The 18,227-nt window shown below is 40.6% G+C and overlaps 1 protein-coding gene across 3 annotated transcripts in view; it reads right to left on the minus strand.

Moving 5' to 3' along the window:
• Nucleotides 1-18,227, minus strand: part of LOC149459335 (F-box only protein 36-like) — a 58,342-nt gene that overhangs the window by 17,312 nt on the left and 22,803 nt on the right. For 2 of the 3 annotated variants that reach the window (XM_089681206.1, XM_089681207.1), the window contains 3 exons: nucleotides 9,395-9,455; nucleotides 8,928-9,176; nucleotides 5,430-5,538 (listed from right to left, as the gene is read on the minus strand). In XM_089681206.1, the coding sequence (XP_089537332.1) occupies nucleotides 5,430-5,538; nucleotides 8,928-9,023 (205 nt within the window). In that variant the 5' untranslated portion in view covers nucleotides 9,024-9,176; nucleotides 9,395-9,455. The remainder of the gene's footprint in view (nucleotides 1-5,429; nucleotides 5,539-8,927; nucleotides 9,177-9,394; nucleotides 9,456-18,227) is intronic. The other variant, XM_089681208.1, reaches the window with a different exon arrangement.

Below are 18,227 nucleotides of genomic sequence, written 5' to 3' on the forward strand. Positions count from 1 at the left end.
TTCCGAATTCTTAGACTATAGAGATGATTGGCACTACTCTGGTCTCCAATCAGCTCTACAGTATGGTCAGCTGGCAGAATCACCGGCTGCATTTTCAGGTTCCCCCAATGGCACGGGACTGCCTGAGAAGGCAGTGGAAGGCAGTAGGGGAGGGGGGGCATCATATCGCGCTGCTTGTAAAAGTAATCCTGCAGCTAATTAGCCACTAGGATTGCTTTTACATGAAAGCTGATCGCCGGCTGAAAAAAACAAAACCAGGATTATGTCTGCAGCTGTAGGCATCATCCTGGTATAACCATTCAAAGTCCAGTGATGTACCAGTACATCGCTGGTCCTTGTTGGGTGTATATGCTATGTTCTTTTTTTTTTTTTTGTATGCAGCCAGTGGACTGAATGAAAAAAAGAGAAGAAATCTCTGCCAGAAAAAGTGTGTGATATGCCCACCATTAGAATATACCGCCCTGCATCCACCCACTTCTAATGGTGGGCACACATTAGGTCACACTTTGCCACATGCGCCAGTTCCAAGATTGTACAAATGTCTAAATAGTGGCACGCTTGAATAAAAATTGTCCACGTATAAGTGGTACCCCATATGGAGAAATGATGACACCAAGTCCCAAACTATCTTGTCACTGCTCCACAAACAAGAGATCCCCTATGCTAGCATTGTGTCCACAGTAGCATTTGCGTAGGCAAGGCAGAGTAGGACTGGCCATAGAGGGATTACTTTGACGCAGTTGGCCAGCTTAAGCATGTATTGCAATATGTGTGAACTAAATATCCCTATTTATTGCATAGTCTGCTGGAAAGGGTATATACCAGTGTGCAGAGGGTCCTTCAGAATTTCTAGTGTTAATATGTGGTTACACCCCTTTAGCACCTGATGGATAAATGCATGCACTAGCTGTATGGATTTGAGCACAGGGATCTCTTGTTTCTTGGTGACTGCGGGACAATACTTGTGCTCGCTACCGCACCGGCTTGTACTGGACTTATGGGACTCGCCACGTCACCAAGTCATACTGCAGTGCTGGTATTATTATTATACAGGATTTATATAGCGCCAACAGTTTGCTCAGCGCTTTACAGTATAACGGGAGACAATACAGCAACAATACAGTTCAATACAAGAGGGTTAGGAGGGCCCTGATCTGGTAGCTTACAATCTAAGAGATATGTAAAATATCAAGATGTACTAGACCGCTGGTACTCGCCAGTTCACCAAAAGGTAGCACGGCACTAGTACTGGCACTCTGATGCATATGAGAGTCATCAAAATTTACCGACAAGTGCTAACAGAGATCAGGCCTGATTCTGCCAACACTGCGGTTTTGTGTGCAATGTATCAAGTGACAGTGACCTACTGACATTGCACTTTCTGGTTGAGAAGGGGGGTAAGCTGTTCACTGATTGGTTGCTAGAGGTTACTGCACATCATTATCACTTACTTATTGATTGCTAGAGGTTATAGCATATCATTACAACTCACTGATTGGTTGCTAGAGGCTATATAAAGAGGAGTTTCTACACTGATCACCTTAGGCAAACATGTGAATTCTGCCATTATTTACATATGAATGCCACATTGCTGCTACTATTTACATATGAAGTGTGCCGCTATTTACATATGAATGCAGGTTATTTACATATGAATGCTGACATGGTCTGCACACATGAGGGCAGAGCTGGGCAGCATAGGGCAGAGCTGGGCAGCATAAGTGATAGAACTTCACACTTAGATATCAGGACACAGAGCAGGAGGAAGACTTCAAGAGACAAGAGAAAGTATGGGGCAGTTGTTTTGGGCCCCAAAGCAATGACTGGGCCCAGGACAGCTCTCCCTTTTGCCCCTCCCTAAAGATAGCCATGACTCAGTGGGAGGATTCCCCTAACCACATTGAATGTGTAGATAGGGGAATTGGATCCTTTGTTTATATTGTGCAATCCGCTGGTTGAACAAAAAAAAAGTGATCAACATATGTGCTGCGGCTGCCTAAGTGCTAACTGGAACTGAGCAAGTTTGTAAAGCTCCTGGAAAGACAGAGAGGGGGAGGGAGACAGGTGGGGGGGGAGGGGAGAAGGGAGGGAGATGGGAAGAATTCGGTGATCACAGTGTTCTGCATTGAGCAGTGTTCACTCACCAGAGAACCAAGGTGGCTTAGGCATCATTCATACAGCCAGGTATCTATAGCTGCCAGCTGCTGTTTTTCATATTTCCCGCCCACACATCTCCTTTTTCTCAGATACAGCTGCACACTGTGGATAGGAGAGTGAGCGGGCCGGGGAGACAAGGGGGAACAGGGGAGGGAGGAGAAGCAGCAGGTCTATTCCACTTTTATTTCCTATCCCAGCAGGGAAGGGGGAGTGTGCTGGCTGGGATCAAACATACACTCGGCTTTAGCTTCAGTGGGCCCTCCCACACACAATGCCAGGGCCCAGTCACAAGTGCAAACTTTGTGACTCTGGTAGTTCCGCCACTGTTGTGCAAGAATACATTATTTTTCCCAATAATACAGAGAAAGTATTCTGCTGAGTTCCCTTTACCAGTGTTTTGTGTTATTTTGCATTTTTTGGGTGTTTATTAAGCAGGATCAAGTTACACAGATAGGAGATAACATGAGGGGGTGGTCACCCTGGAGAATGAAAGACCGAAAATTGAATGTTAAAAGCAAACAAAATTTTGTATTTTAATTAAGTATTTTTACCCGACACTCATCAACCTATTTAATGTACATTTAGTTTTTAGTTTCTAAGTTTTGTATCGAATATTCGTACAGGGGGTATGATGTACGGGTATGTCTTTCTGGAACTAGAGAGCAACCGCCCGGTTGTTTATCTACATTGGCCGGGTGTGAAGTGGATAAAGACGTCCCTTATTAGTGGACATCTTTTCCTTTTTAGAGTGATGTCCTTTGATTCTAAAGCTGGCTATACAGTTGTAGGTTTTAGAACGAAGGTTTGTAAGAATATTCGTACAAACATTCGAACTAAAACCTAATTGTAAATTCAATGGGTTGATGCGTGTCCGTCGAAAATACTTCAAAATGTTGTTTGCTTTTAACATTCAATTTTAGAATAAATGGGCTTACTGAACGAAAAACCACATACACTGTTAGAAATTTGTTTGTCAAAGAAATATTTTCCATCCTGTGCCTTCAAATTTTCTAATCACTGCGGTCAAAAATGAATGTCGATTTGACCCCACTAATGATTAGGAATTTGAGAAGATCCTAACAAGAAACATTTTGAAAAAAATTCTACTAGTGTATAGCCAGCATATGGCTGCAATATAATAGTGTCATTCAATTTGCTTCAGTCAGATTGTTTAGTACCAGTAACTGCCCTTTAGTTGTTCTCAACTCTGGCTTGGCTGCCCTAGTGGCTATTGAACCCTGGCTGATCCTGACCTCAAGTAGAGCTGAATAGAAAAGGTGCATCTAAAAGAGGACTGTTACAGGTATCAGATCATGAACATTCATGTAGACCAATCAATACACAAATTATATATTGGCAACTTTAACTTTGACTGTCCCCTATTTTTCCCAGAATGAGTGATCAAACCTGAAACTCTTTGGAAGGCAATTGTTCAAATCTCTTTTCAATGCTTCGGCTGGCACTAATCGTTATTGTAAAATAAAATGTTACTTGAGAAATAAGTGCCCAGGCATGCCTTGGCATTGTGAATTGTGCAAGGTGTTAGACCATTTGGATACAATAGACAGTAAACAAGAAGACTCTCATATTTATATAAACAATGTATGTCTGCACTTGTAAGTTATGAGTATATTCATTACAGTGCAGGGGGTTGAAATACTTTGGAAGTAGCCTGAATCATTGATGTTGTAATGTCCTGCTTTCTTCGCTGCACTATGGCAACTGATACATTACAGTTCTGTGGCTAATGTAATATACCAGGCTACATCATTTACTTGTCAAAGATGCATTGAGAGTCTGTGATGTTTGGCAATGAAATCATTATTATAACAACTTAAACCTTGACAGTGTGGTTAGTATGTCAACATTTTCCAAATATCAAAATGACGTATGAAATTCTGGCATACAGAACCAGTATCAAGGACATTTCTAAAAGTGAAACAATTATGTTTTTTTTTTACTTTTGCTTTGTACATCACTAATGCATTCTAATGTCGTAAATAACTTCAAATTGCATCCATACCATTTTAAACTATTAGCTATTAACTTTGTTCATCACCAAAAGCTCTTTTTTGAATATTTTTGGTAATTTTGTTATGGGATCCTGACTAAGGTTGAGCAAATTTGTCTGGGTTCAGTTCATGAACAGTTTTGCAAATTTTGCTATGGGTTCTAAGGGGGGGTCAATTGTAAGGCTAATAAGGCTAATAAGCAAGCTATTGCCAAACAAACAAAAGGCATGGGAAGCAGGGCATGGAAGCTATAACAATGCCAAAATTCAGTATATAAAAAAAATAAAAATAAAAAACAATATCTCTCCCCACACAGAACTGGCAACTCTCCCCAGCAGTCAAAACACACTGATGACATGGCTGCTGTGAACTAACCCATTTATTGAAAGTGACTGGGAAATTTGGGTCTTGTGACTCAGCTGATAAAGGGGAAAGGCTTTGCATTGCATTATAGGCTGTTTTTTGTTCTCATTGTCAACCTGCAAGGTTTTTGGCCAAAAGTTTGTGAACATTGTGAATCCTGGAGATTCATCATGAACTCATAATAGCAGTCAACTCAAACCTCATCCATAATCATGACTTACCCTGATTTCATGGCTAGCCCTGCCATTGCCATTCTGCTGTCCAGTAGATTGTAGTTACTGGCCACCACAGCTGCCGCAGTAGGCACGGCAATGGCAGTTGTCAGGGCTTAGCCAATCCAGAAAAGTCAGACACTGTAACAAAGTAAATCTATGTAAGAAAGGGATAAAAGGAGCCTTTCTGGCTAAAGGTAATATTAGTACACATCTTGTCATGTCTGCCCCTAGGCAGGATTTTTAAAGTTTGAATTACTGTACAGCAACATTTTAAGATGTAGCCAAGGAGAAACAAGCTACAAATCTGCGCTTTCTAGTCTTTTTACATCTAAAACTTGGTGTCAGGCAATACACAAATGCTGGAGACTAAAAGGGACCATGCACAATAATGGGACATTTATACCACAACTCCATCTAAGTTTGTCAAAAATGTTAGAAAGCAATCTGACTCTAGATGTTTATTTTCCAACATGTAGATATACATATAGACATGGAGCAATATGACTTTTACATCTGAACTAAGCTACCATGTAAACAGGTCTGGTTCCATTGAAATCTCCAATATTGGACCATAGGACACAATGTCTATGGATAGCATTATTCACAGGACAAATTAAGATTATAAACATCTGGCCTTTTTAAAACTACTACATTCACTTAGCCCTGTCCTTCTATGGCTTACTGTGCATTGTGATCATTTGCAGGAATTCACTGTGTGTTTTCTTTATTTCCCATGGCAGCATTTTTCTGTGCTCAGTTCGTACTGAAATCTTCCAGGATCTTAAGATAATCTAAGAAAAAATCAGAATGGTTGAATAACAATTGATGATTTACCTTTGTAGGCTACTATGTTACCATTAATGCAATTGGTATACTGCAGTATTAGTTATCATTTCAGAATGATGTGGGACTAAATGGTATGGTTGAGGGTGAGGCAATGTTGATGTGATCCATGGTGTAAATAATGTAAAAATGACTGTATAACATGATAGGAGTAAAACTGCAGACAAATATAGAAAACACAGTTTTGTTCATATTTGTATTCATCTGAAAAGATTCTGCAGTTTATGTGGTTTATTTATTTCAAATATGTCTTATACTACCATATTAGTAAAATGATAATGAAGCACTAGACATGTATCTAAATATGTGTATATATTACACCTGCAGTGCTATGTATTTGCATATCGGTCACAAAGTCAATAATATATAAACAAAGCATGCATATATACGGTAGTTAATAAAATACTATAACTGGTGCTTTTACATCATGCTTGAATTACTGGATGACTGCTGATAAAGTGTAAGCAGGTCAGTCAAACACTGGCCTATATCCTATGTGCCAACAGAGGAACCCTCAAGGGGGTAAGATGGATGGGAAGGTAAATATATCACACTCTATTGTAAAGTGACAAGTGCTGTCAGTGGATGCTGAGTGGAGCCATAGGAGCCAATTACCTGATATCCCCAGTGCTGCGGAGCACATACTGTTCAATGTGTTGTGGCCCCTAGGGGTCGCTTCCAGGAGGTGAGGAGGCACTCTAGCCACTTTGGGATAGTGATACACACATGTCACAGAAGCACACATTATGTTTGGAGTGAAATATAGAAGCACTACTATTGCCTAATTTGCACATCAACCTTTATGCACATTTTATTGCACTTTATTGTGAACTTTTGATCTATAGATTTATTTATTGTTTTTGCAGTTTGAGCACTTGTCACTTTACAATAGAGTGTGATACATTTACCTTCCCATCCATCTTACCCCCTTGAGGGTTCCTCTGTTGGCACATAGGATATAGGCCAGTGTTTGACTTACCTGTTTACACTTTATCCCTAGTCATCCAGTAATTCAAGCATGATGTAAAATTACCAGTTATAGTATTTTATTAACTATATATGCATGCTTTGTTTATAAATTATTGACTTTGTGACCGATATGCATATACATAGCACTGCAGGTGTAATATATACACATATTTAGATATATGTCTAGCGCTTCACCATCATTTTACTAATATTGTGTATCCTCAGGTATAAGGAGAAGGTAATAGCAGCTTACATAGATTTGTTTGGTCATATAATTACCAGTGGAGCGCAGGGGGATTATTATATATATTTGTCTTATACTACCACTCCAGATGAAATCAGGCTTGCAATGGAAATAATTATTTTGGAAGCTGTTGAAGGGGAAATCCTTAGTTGGATGTACAGCAGAGAAGGCGTTTAGGGTGGGTATTGTCAATATAGTGTTATTCACTAGCATTCCAAAAAGAAGGCAGGAGGCAGAGCATTAACTTCCCAACTGTCCCGATTTGACCGGGATAGTCAGAGATTTTTAAAAGCTGTCCCAACATGACCTTGTCCTGGGCTGCATCCTGGAAACCAAGGCCGATCACGGACACTCAGTGCTACAGGTGCCCACACACATCGCAGACAGTTTTTCACATTGGGGCACGTGAGGAGCTCAGTGTGCTGCCGGGCAGGGTCCCAGTGCCCACTTACAGAGAAGAACACATGCAGGGGACAGATCCCTACCTCCTCCCCCAAGTAACTGACCATGTAGCGCTCTCATTGGGGACTCTCTCCTACAGAGAATGTCCCTGAGGTGGAGCCTGCTGAGAAACTCCCAGTTTGATTGGGTGGAACGCAGAGGGTGTGTGGCAGGCCTGTGAGCTGATCACACCTAGCCCGCTTCTCTGGTGCAAATGTGAGGCTCAGGCTAGGAGAGAACAACACAGATGGACGAAAGTTAGTGATCTGGCAGCCCCTATGCTTCCAAGTGGAGGTGTCAGCTGAGAGAGGTCCTATCTTAAAATGGGCAGACTGATATTCTATAGTAACATAACTCCTCCAGGTGAGGAACAGCATTTTGGAAGAATATCAAAATATATTTAAAATGCCCACCTCACATACACTACAGAGACTTCCTGACTGGGGTCACCTCCTATACAGTACAGAGACTTCCCTGACTGGGGTTACCTCACATACTGTATAGAGAAGTCTATGATCGGGAGTCACCTCATACAGTACAGTCAGGGACATCTCTGTACTGTATGGGAGGTGACCACAGTCAGGGACTTCTTTGAACTGTATGGTGAGGTTTTTTTCATTGGCTAGGTAGTCAGCTTAGTGTGGGACTGTTGTTGCCTGCTATACTTTCATTTGTAATACATTTTGATATTCTTCCAAAATGCTCAAATATTTAACCTTGAAACGTATTACATTTTCTTTCATACAAATCAGTGTAAAAAATGAAAATACCTGAAACAAATAAATTAATATGTTAATGATATGCTTCTTGTAGAACTATGTCCATTTAAAATGAATGCCCCACCCCTAATTAAAGTACATGCTCTGCCTACAATGGATTTCTGGACACACAGAAAATAAATGTGTCCCTAGAACGTTTTTTGAAATGTTGGCAACTATGCATTGGTACAGAAAGTTGTATCATTACCATGCAGCCATATAATCAAAAGGATTCATAAGGATCATAAGTAATTTTGCATTATTTAAAAGTGTTTTGGTAGGTAAAATAGCTGCGTTTCAGTTACATATTTATTTGTTCACTTTGTCCTTTGAAGGTTGATGTCAGAAAGCCACACTAACATTAGTAATTCCAAAAGGCAAATATTCTCTAAAGATACGTTTGTGTTATTTACTAAAGGACATAGTATACAACAAATATCTATTCCATCTTAATAGGAACCAATTCTGACTTTGCTGTGCAAGAATCTTAATATTCTGTTTGAAATGATTCATTATTGTGCAGGCTCACATATACAAAAATAACAAAATGCCCCGTTTGATCTTTATTTGCTTTGCCTGTGATTGATTCTTCAGCAGACCTCAAAAACTGTCTTCCACCTCCCGAGTGTATGTTGTGGTCAGCTATCAGCCTTTAGGTGACCTTCTACCACCTGAGTAAAATTAATGCATCAGACAGCAAGTAGGGCTAAATAAGAGAGGAGAAAGTTCAATATTTTATCAATTAGCCTGCACAAATAGAATAATTTAATAATCAAACATTATACTTCATTGGTATTACTGCTACAAAATATCTAATTGGCTGCCATGATAAGCAGCACTTTGCACCATTTTATTGCTCATTGTAGGTCTTAATTCATTACTGAGGTTTGCTAATACATATTATAAAATGAAGTAAAGCCCTTACCTCTTTTTTTGTTATGACAAAATGATGGAAATCTTTGCTAGGAGCAGGCGCCTGGCACTGAATTTCATACAACGTGTCTTGTAGAAGAGATGCCATAGGAATATATATGTTATCTGCTGCAAATCTTTGTGGTTTATAGAGGCTTGTGCTCAATGTGTACTGAGATCTAGTACTTCAAACTCTGTTCTCTTCACGTGGTCTGGCAAACTGAAGTTGACTTGGGAGCGTTGTCTTCTTAGGTTCCGCCTGCTGAATACAAGTGCTAATCTTTTATTCACTAAGCAAAGCTTACTTTGTTTACAAAGAAACCTGCTCAGTTTCTGGCAAGGGGACAATAAATGGATATCCAGACCTTTAAATGAAAACCTAAAGACATATTAAACTTTACAATGTAACGGCTTTTAGCTTTATTGTAAATGGAGCATAATCCTTGGGCAGAAAGAATATGAATTTACATAATGACTTACTAGCACATAAGATCAGTCTTGTTTCTTGACAGGTGTATTTGTACATGCCTTTACATGATCCCTATACACAAATGAAATAAGAATTATTATTTATTTAACACATTTATATAGTGCAAATATGTTTTTCCTAGCACTTTACAAAGAACATCCAAACATTTAATTTAGTCCCTGCCCACGAAGGAGTTCACAGTTCAGGGTCAATACCGAAGTTATATAAAGGTAGAATTTTTGCTAAAGGCCATGTATAATTAAAGATTCCAGACTGCTGCCCAGCCTACCACAGAAATCCTGCCAGGTCTCCATTGTACAGTAGTTGTTCCTGCACAGTCCCTTGGTGGAATACTGTACTATTTACTTACAGGTTGCCCCGTCAGCTATACCTAGATCTGGGTGAGCAGCGGGTAGTATAGGGTGACAGTTCGTCCTGTTATTCTAGGTGATATTTGTGTTGAGTGTGAGAACTGTCTTCTCAGTTTCTCTCCCTTCAGCTCTGATGTGCATTGTGTAATTTTGGTGACTGTTCTTGTTGTAGGTATCATACTAAAGCTGGCCAGAGATGGACCCAAATTTGGTCGGTTCAACAGGGACCAGATTCATTTGGATCCGTATATGGCTGTTCCTACTACAGAGAAGTCAGTCTAACATTTGGCTTCTCTTGAACAGGAAAATTGGAAATGTTTCACTCAATCAGCACTGCAGAAAGTCCGCAGTAGCATTGATCAGTGTAATCTGACAGAGGAGGAGTCCCCACAATCAGAATACAATAGCACAGCGGACAGGATTCCTTCATCCACCTTGAATGTGTGGATGGAAGAATCTGTTGGGTTTTTTTTATCACTTTGCTGGCTAAGCACAAAAAAAAAATCTATGCCCAGGTTAAGGCTAGTTAGTTGTTTGGGGTGGGCATGCAACAGAACAGTTGACTAGGTGGACAAAATATAAAACCAATCGGCCTGGATGGCAATTTCTGCATCACCATATTGAGAACATATTTAACAAAATTTTTATGAATCTTATGTAGTGCTATCGCCTTAAAATCCGCTTTGTATTTTGGATCTTCTGTTCGTTCTGAGCCTTTTTAGAGCCTAACTCCTGCTGACACCACCGTATACCATTGAACAGAAGGACCCCTGGCTGTAAAACACAAAATAATCACATAGTTTAACCACTAGCCTACAGGGCACGTATACCCCATCCTGCCCAGGCCAATTTCCAGCTTTCAGTGCTGTTGCACTTTGAATGACAATTGCGCGGTCATGCAATACTGTACCCATGACATTTTTATCATTTTATGTAACAGATAGAGCTTTACTTTGGCGGTTTATAATCACCTCTGGGTTTTTTTCTTTCATAAACAAACCAAAAACCACTGAAAATTTTGAAAAAAAAAGTTTTTTTCTTAGTTTTTGTTATAAAATTTTGTAAATAAGTGATTTTTCTCCTTCACTGATGTGCGCTAATGAGGCTGCAGTGATGGGCACTGATAGGCTGCACTGATGGACACTGATAGGTGGCACTGATGAGGAGGCACTGGTAGGTGGCACTGATGGACATTGACAGGCATCACTGATGGGCACTGAAAGGCAGCACTCATATATGGCACTGATAGGGGGCACTGACTGGCACTGTTAGGTGGCACAGACTGGCACTGTTAGGCGGCACTGATGCACACTGATTGGTGGCACTGATAGGCGGCACTGAGTGGCAGCACTGATAGGTGGCACTGACTGGCACTGATGGGTGACACTGAAAGGCAGCTCAGATGGGCATTGATGTGCACTGGTAGGCACTGAAATGTGGCTTTGATGTGGCACTGATGGGAACTGGCATGTGGAATGGATGAGCACTGACAGCTGGCACTGATGGACACTGACAGTTGGCACTGCTGGAACTACACAGATCATCAGTGCCCTGATGATCAGTGTACAGTGTCTTGTACGGCTCCGGCTCGAGGGCCACTGAAGGTGGGACAGCAACCACAAGAGCACGACGGGCTATGAGTGCCTGGTCAGTCCTGTAGTCTGTGCGGGAATTGCTGGCACTTCACTGGCAGATAGGATGGCTGGACCGGCTGGCAGCAGAGCAGGCTGGTAGCAGGCAGATGTCACATTTGGACTGGCTGGTGGCAGAGCAGGCTGGTAGCAGAGCAGGCAGGCAGTGGAGCAGGCTGGTAGCAGACTGTATGCAGGGTCAGACAAGCGGGGTCAGTAACAGATAAGCGGATCGGGCATGAACGGCAGGCAGAAGAATGGTCGAGTCATAAGCCAAGGTCGGTGATGGTGGGAGTAGATCAGGCAGATACAGAAGACAGAGGCGGAGTCCAAGAAGCAAACCGGGGTCAACACAGGTATCAGTCACAGGATCAGGCACAGGAATACAGGGGGGAGCTGCAGATCACACAGCAATTCACTAGTGCAGATGCTGCACCTATATAGGCCAGGGGGCACCAGAATTAGCCAATGCACATTTCCGTGCATGTACGCCCGTGCATGCACATATGTATGCGCATATGCGCACGGCCACGCACAACAGTATGAGCACCTGCAGGCCCACGTTTCACATTCGCGTGTGGCTACCAGCCTCAGCTATGCCATGGACAACATGTCCCTGACAATACTCTTGTGATGAACTAGCAAGACAAACCAACAACGTTTCAAAACAAGACATGAAAAAAGATTTAATCATTTAACTTTATCAGTCAGGAGGCAGGAACTTTGGCAAGTTTTTGTTATGAGGCAGATTCAACAGAAATGTTGCCCACCATGACTCAAGAGACTTTAGTAGGCTCTGAGGAGAGGTTACCATCTCCACATTTACCACATCGGTGGCGTCAGCAAGGGGAATCTGCAGGCTTTGAAGTGTAATCTATTGCACTAGGTATGGAGGCTTCAAGAGTCCTTTGACTAGAATAAAACACTTCCTCTGAAATTTCTCCTAGCATGTTAAAAGTTAGTCTTTTGGGTGGCTTTATGGCCATTTTTTCCTTGGGTCCAGCACAGGGATTGATTTTGTCTTCATTCTCTAAGGCCCTTTCCTTCTGCTCCAACACATTTCCTAAATCCTCCTCAGCTAAGGGCTCCAGTAGGTCCTCTATCCTGACAGAGTCTGGGAGATCTGGCTCAGGTTCAGAGGGGCTGGAGTCATTGAATCCTAAGTCTAATAATAAAAGTATGTAAAGCGAGCTCTCGGATATTAAAATTGATCAACAAATAATTTATATTAATATGCAGCAGCAAATGAACCAACATAGGATATCCTAAAAAACCCAGTAAGAACAAATATAAATGAACTAGTGCAGCGCTAAAAAATGAGCAAAACTAAAAAACATATAAAATAAAGTACACGGTGCTGTTTGCACCCAAAATAAATTAATACGAGTATGCAGTCTTAGTAAGTGTGAGATACAGTGCAGGCTTGACTCTGGAGTTCAGCAATCTCAGGTAGTTAATTCCAACTTCATAGATAGTATAAATCCTTGTGATGTGACTCCGTGCATCTATTTATAAAATGCACACTCACCAGAAGCACATAGGATATGTGCATAAAATCATCCAAATCCGTGAGGTCCCCTTTAAGTGGATCACCCAGCAAGAAGTAAGGATCCTACGTCCGGACACCTGACTCTTGTGCAGCTTTGCTTCCTCTGGGGGTCTCCAAGAGCAAATTGGCTCAAGGCAAAGCCATATATGAAAAAAATCATATAGTGTAGTACTTTTAAAATGTAATTTATTGTGGATCAATAGCCAATAATTCCAAATAATTAAATCATTCAGAAGAATAACTCAAAACATTGAAAAAATCAGTTCCAGCACACTGGTAAAAACATAAAACCATGTGGCTGTATCAGCCACTATCCAAGATGGCCGCCAGACCTCCGTACGGCTCCGGCGGTGTGATGTCACGATGTTAGGGCTCCTCCTTAATGCGTTTCATGCAATAGCACATTGTCAAAAGGGGTGTGCCTATCGTCGGATGTCGCCTATCAGTCTATTTATATAGTACAGCCGTCCGCGCATGCACAATGCGCGGGCGCCATTTTGTCTAAGTAAATCAGAAACTAAAGAGTGAAGCCGCATGCGCGGTCTCTCCTGCAGCCCAGGACTGACACACAACTGATCGTGAGTCAGATTAAATCCTGCAGCTGGACTTAGGAAATTAATCAAACGGCAGAAAAAACTCCAGCTGGACTCAATGTGCAATACCATTAGAGTGCAACATACTGGTAGAGCAGGGGTCAAATTATAAGCCATATGAATAAAGAATATTATATATATTGGTGAAAGACTATTCATTGTGACATATAGGTAAATAACTAGAAAAAAGGTGGAATGATCAAATATTTGTTATGACTATATTACATTTATGTAAAAAGATTACTAATCTAGAACAAATAATAAAAATATAAATAATAAAATAAATTGAACCATAAATGTCAAAAATTAGTAAATTACTACAAAAAAAGTGATAGTATAATACATATATAAAAGGTTACCACCTATGCTTAAAAATCAAGTTAAAATTGGAATATAATTCACTTAGGAGAAAAAGAAAAAATTATAAAAAATATAATAAAATAAAAAATAAAAATGTATATATTAATGGTTAAGATTCCAAAAAGGGAAGAAAAAATAAATAAACATAGTCATGTCATAATAAATACTCATCCTCCCTATCATATACAGGATATGAAATCTGCTCCTACAGATGCATATGAGAATAAAATAGGGGTGATAAATAGAATAACTCTAAAACATTTAAAAAAACACACAATCATACAGTGGGGCAAAAAAGTATTTAGTCAGCCACCAATTGTGCAAGTTCTCCCACTTAAAAAGATGAGAGGCCTGTAATTGGCATCATAGGTAGACCTCAACTATGAGAGACAAAATGAGAAAAAAAAATCCAGACAATCACATTGGCTGATTTGGAAAGAATTTATTTGCAAATTATGGTGGAAAATAAGTATTTGGTCACCTACAAACAAGCAAGATTTCTGGCTCTCACAGACCTGTATCTTCTTCTTTAAGAGGCTCCTCTGTCCTGCACTCATTACCTGTATCAATGGCACCTGTTTGAACTTGTTATCAGTATAAAAGACACCTGTCCACAACCTCAAACAGTCACACTCCAAACTCCACTATGGTGAAGACCAAAGAGTTGCATCCAAAGAACACCATACCTGCTGTGAAGCATGGGGGTGGCAACATCATGCTTTGGGGCTGTTTCTCTGCAAAGGAACCAGGACGACTGATCCATGTACAGGACAGAATGAATGGGGCCATGTATCGTGAGATTTTGAGTGCAAACCTCCTTCCATCAGCAAGGGCATTGAAGATGAAACATGGCTGGGTCTTCGAACATGACAATGATCCCAAACATACCGCCCGGGCAACGAAGGAGTGGCTTCATAAGAAGCATTTCAAGGTCCTGGAGTGGCCTAACCAGTCTCCAGATCTCAACCCCATAGAAAACCTTTGGAGGGAGTTGAAAGACCGTGTTGCCCAGTGACAGCCCCAAAACATCACTGCTCTAGAGGAGATCTGCATGGAGGAATGGGCCAACATACCAGCAACAGTGTGTGCCAACCTTGTGAAGACTTACAGGAAACGTTTGACCTCTGTCATTGCCAACAAAGGATATATAACAAAGTATTGAGGTGAACTTTTGATATTGACCAAATACTTATTTTCCACCATAATTTGCAAATAAATTCTTTCCAAATCAGCCAATGTGATTGTCTGGATTTTTTTTCTCATGTTGTCTCTCATAGTTGAGGTCTACCTATGATGCCAATTACAGGCCTCTCTCATCTTTTTAAGTGGGAGAACTTGCACAATTGGTGGCTGACTAAATACTTTGTTGCCCCACTGTATATTATATAAAGGTAGTAAACATGTATGAGTAAAACCCCATTATAAATTAATAAAATGCAGTATAGCATAATAATAGCTGATAATACCTTTAAAGCAAAAGCAAAAAATATATATTTAAAGCAAAAAAATATAAATAAGTCCACCCAGGACAAATAGTAACATGTCGCTGCATCATAAAAAATGAATCACCAGGGTATTATATAAAAGGGTTGTGGGCGTATGTTATTATAAGCATAGTTAACTGTTATCTATGAAACAGTTGATTTCTAGATCTCTGTTTAACCTGTGTGGTTTCAGTGATTGAATCTCAAAGATCCACTTTGTTTCTAACTGTGAAACTGCTTTGCATCTATTTACTCCTCTCCAGTGACATTTGTGGGAATAGATATGATTAAACATAATCATATCTATTCCCATAAATTTCAGGGAGGAGGGGTCTCTATTATGAAAGTGCCTATAGTGCTTCGATAAAGAATGCTCCTTATAGCCTCTCTAAATGCTATAAATATGCTCTCTGAGCCTGTCCCTTAATCTACATATTGCTTGTGGCACGGACACTCTAGTAAATAGACAACATATCTACTATTGCAGGAAATAAATTGTGAGATATTGTAGCTCTTCACGGTGGAATGGGATATAAAAGCTTCACTTTCAAACTTCCTACTTCCATTATATTTACAGATCGTGCACTTGTTGCAAGGGTGGTAGCCTTTAATATCAGCAAAAAGTGTTGTAGCAGCCGGAGGATCTATAATATTAGGTGCTATCCTTGTTCTGAGTGACATAGCAACGTAATTTCTGGCCTATCAGGGAGTAATCCAGATAGAATGGGGTCTGATTTGAGTATCCCCCAGTTTTTATAAATTGTTTTCTTCACTTCCCTATGCTGTATCGAAAAATTCATTACAAATGGACAAAATTGGTTAACCCTTTCTTTTCTTGGTTGGGATAGCATCATCTCTCTATTCATATATGAAACCTCCTGCGCTGTTTGGTCTAAGGATATCTTAGTGTAACCTTTTTCTCCGAATCTGCTCTTAAGGATCTCTGCTTGTGAGAAGTATGTATTGAGATCATCACAATTTCGTCTAATCCTCATGAACTGTCCTTTCGGAATATTCGACAGCCATTGAGGATGGTGACAACTATTAATCGGAATATAACTATTCCTATCAGTTGTTTTAAAGAACGATTTTGTAGCTATCCTAGTCCCTTGATTTATCAAAGTTAGGTAAAAAAATTGATCTCTTTAGTACTATAGGTATATGTGAGAGATATGTTCTGAAAGTTGTTACTTAACCCCTTCACGCCGGATCGTCCTGGCGTGAAGAGGAGTTCCTGCACCGGGAGGTGGGCGGGACGGGGGTGTGGCTTAGTGTCATGTGGCCGCCATGACGTCTCGTCACGGCCGGTCACATGATCGGGAAAGGTCCCGATCGAAAGAGCGGACCGGGACCTTTCCGTGAGTACCTCACATGTGTGCTGCACATATATTTTTTTCTACATGAACGCAAATGTAAGGCCTAGACGCCGGGAGGCCGCACATTTGCATGCGGCCGGCATGAAGGGGTTAAAGTACCAAAAAATGTCAGTAAAGCATTTTCCTCCCCACACCAGATCAGGAGGATATCGTCAATGTACCTTTTATAAAACAATAACTCTGGCCATTCCCTAGCATAAATCACATCCTCTTCCCATTTCGCCATAAAGAGGTTTGCCAAGCTGGGGGCAAATTTTGCCCCCATAGCTACGCCTTTAGTTTGCAAGTAGAATGTTTTGTTAAACCAAAAATAATTTTTAGTCATTGCAAATTCTAGTAAATCCAATATGAACTCATTATGTGCAGGAGTAATGCTCACATCTGTGTCCAAATAAAATTTAGCTGCTTCCATTCAGTCCCTGTGATCAATATTGCTGTAAAGTGAGGCAACATCAGCCGTCACTAAAAACATATTAGTATTAGTGGTAAAATCTTAAATCTCATTTAAAACTTGTTTAGTATCTTTAAGATACGCTGGAGTTATGGACACTATAGGCTGTAAAAAGAAGTCAATATACTCCCCTATATGTGAGCACAAAGAGCCTATCCCACTCACTATGGGTCTACCAGGTGGATGAGTATTGTTCTTGTGTATTTTTGGAAGGCAGTAAAAGATAGGAAGCCTTGGAGCAGAAGGGCATAAAAACTCCTTTTCCTTCTTGCTAATGTTCGATTTATCATATCCTGATTTGATTAGTTGTTTTAAATCCTGTTTAAACGGAATTATACGGTCCCTAGGGAGAATCGAGTAGGTGTCATTATCGCTCAAAATTCTAAGTGCCTCAATTATATAATCAATTTTATTAAGTACCACCACTCCACCTCCCTTATCCGTTGGTCTAATTACTAGATCTTTCTTTTCTAGAAGGGATTCGGTGCCCATCTTAATCTCATACTGTCCCCTAGGATTCCTTACTTTTAAGGTATCCAGATCCCCAAGAACCATATCCTTAAAACACTAAAAACACTAATATGGGAGTATGGTTGTGGTGCAGGGTTAAAAAGGGAGGCATTCTTAAGGTTAGGTTGTTTTGAGCAGTGTAGTAGCATCACCTGTGCTTCTGTATCCAACAAAGCTCTGGTGCACACTCCTACTTGAATGGAGACTACCAATGAGGGACCTACCAACTCATCTGGAAGTCTATCTGGGCAAGGCTCTGCGCTTCAGACCTGAGCTTTTCCTGACTGAGTAGTTTGCTTTTTTGAGAGATTTTTTCTGGAGTTTTCAGAGTGTTGTGTATCAGCCCCATGTTTAAAAGCCAGCCAATGGAGTTAGAAAGTGGATTGTCTCTAGAGGACAGCAATTAGGAGATGTCTGAGTAGTTTTGTCCTCCTAAGTCTATGTCCCTTGAGAAATGGAGCTCACAGTTTCCTTCCAGCCCTCAGCTGACTCCTTCACTGAAGCCCCCTGAAGTTTCTC

Source organism: Staurois parvus, unplaced genomic scaffold (genome assembly GCF_062004578.1).
Source record: "Staurois parvus isolate SC_StPar_1 unplaced genomic scaffold, SC_StPar_1.0 ptg000262l, whole genome shotgun sequence".
Classification (NCBI taxonomy): domain Eukaryota; kingdom Metazoa; phylum Chordata; class Amphibia; order Anura; family Ranidae; genus Staurois; species Staurois parvus.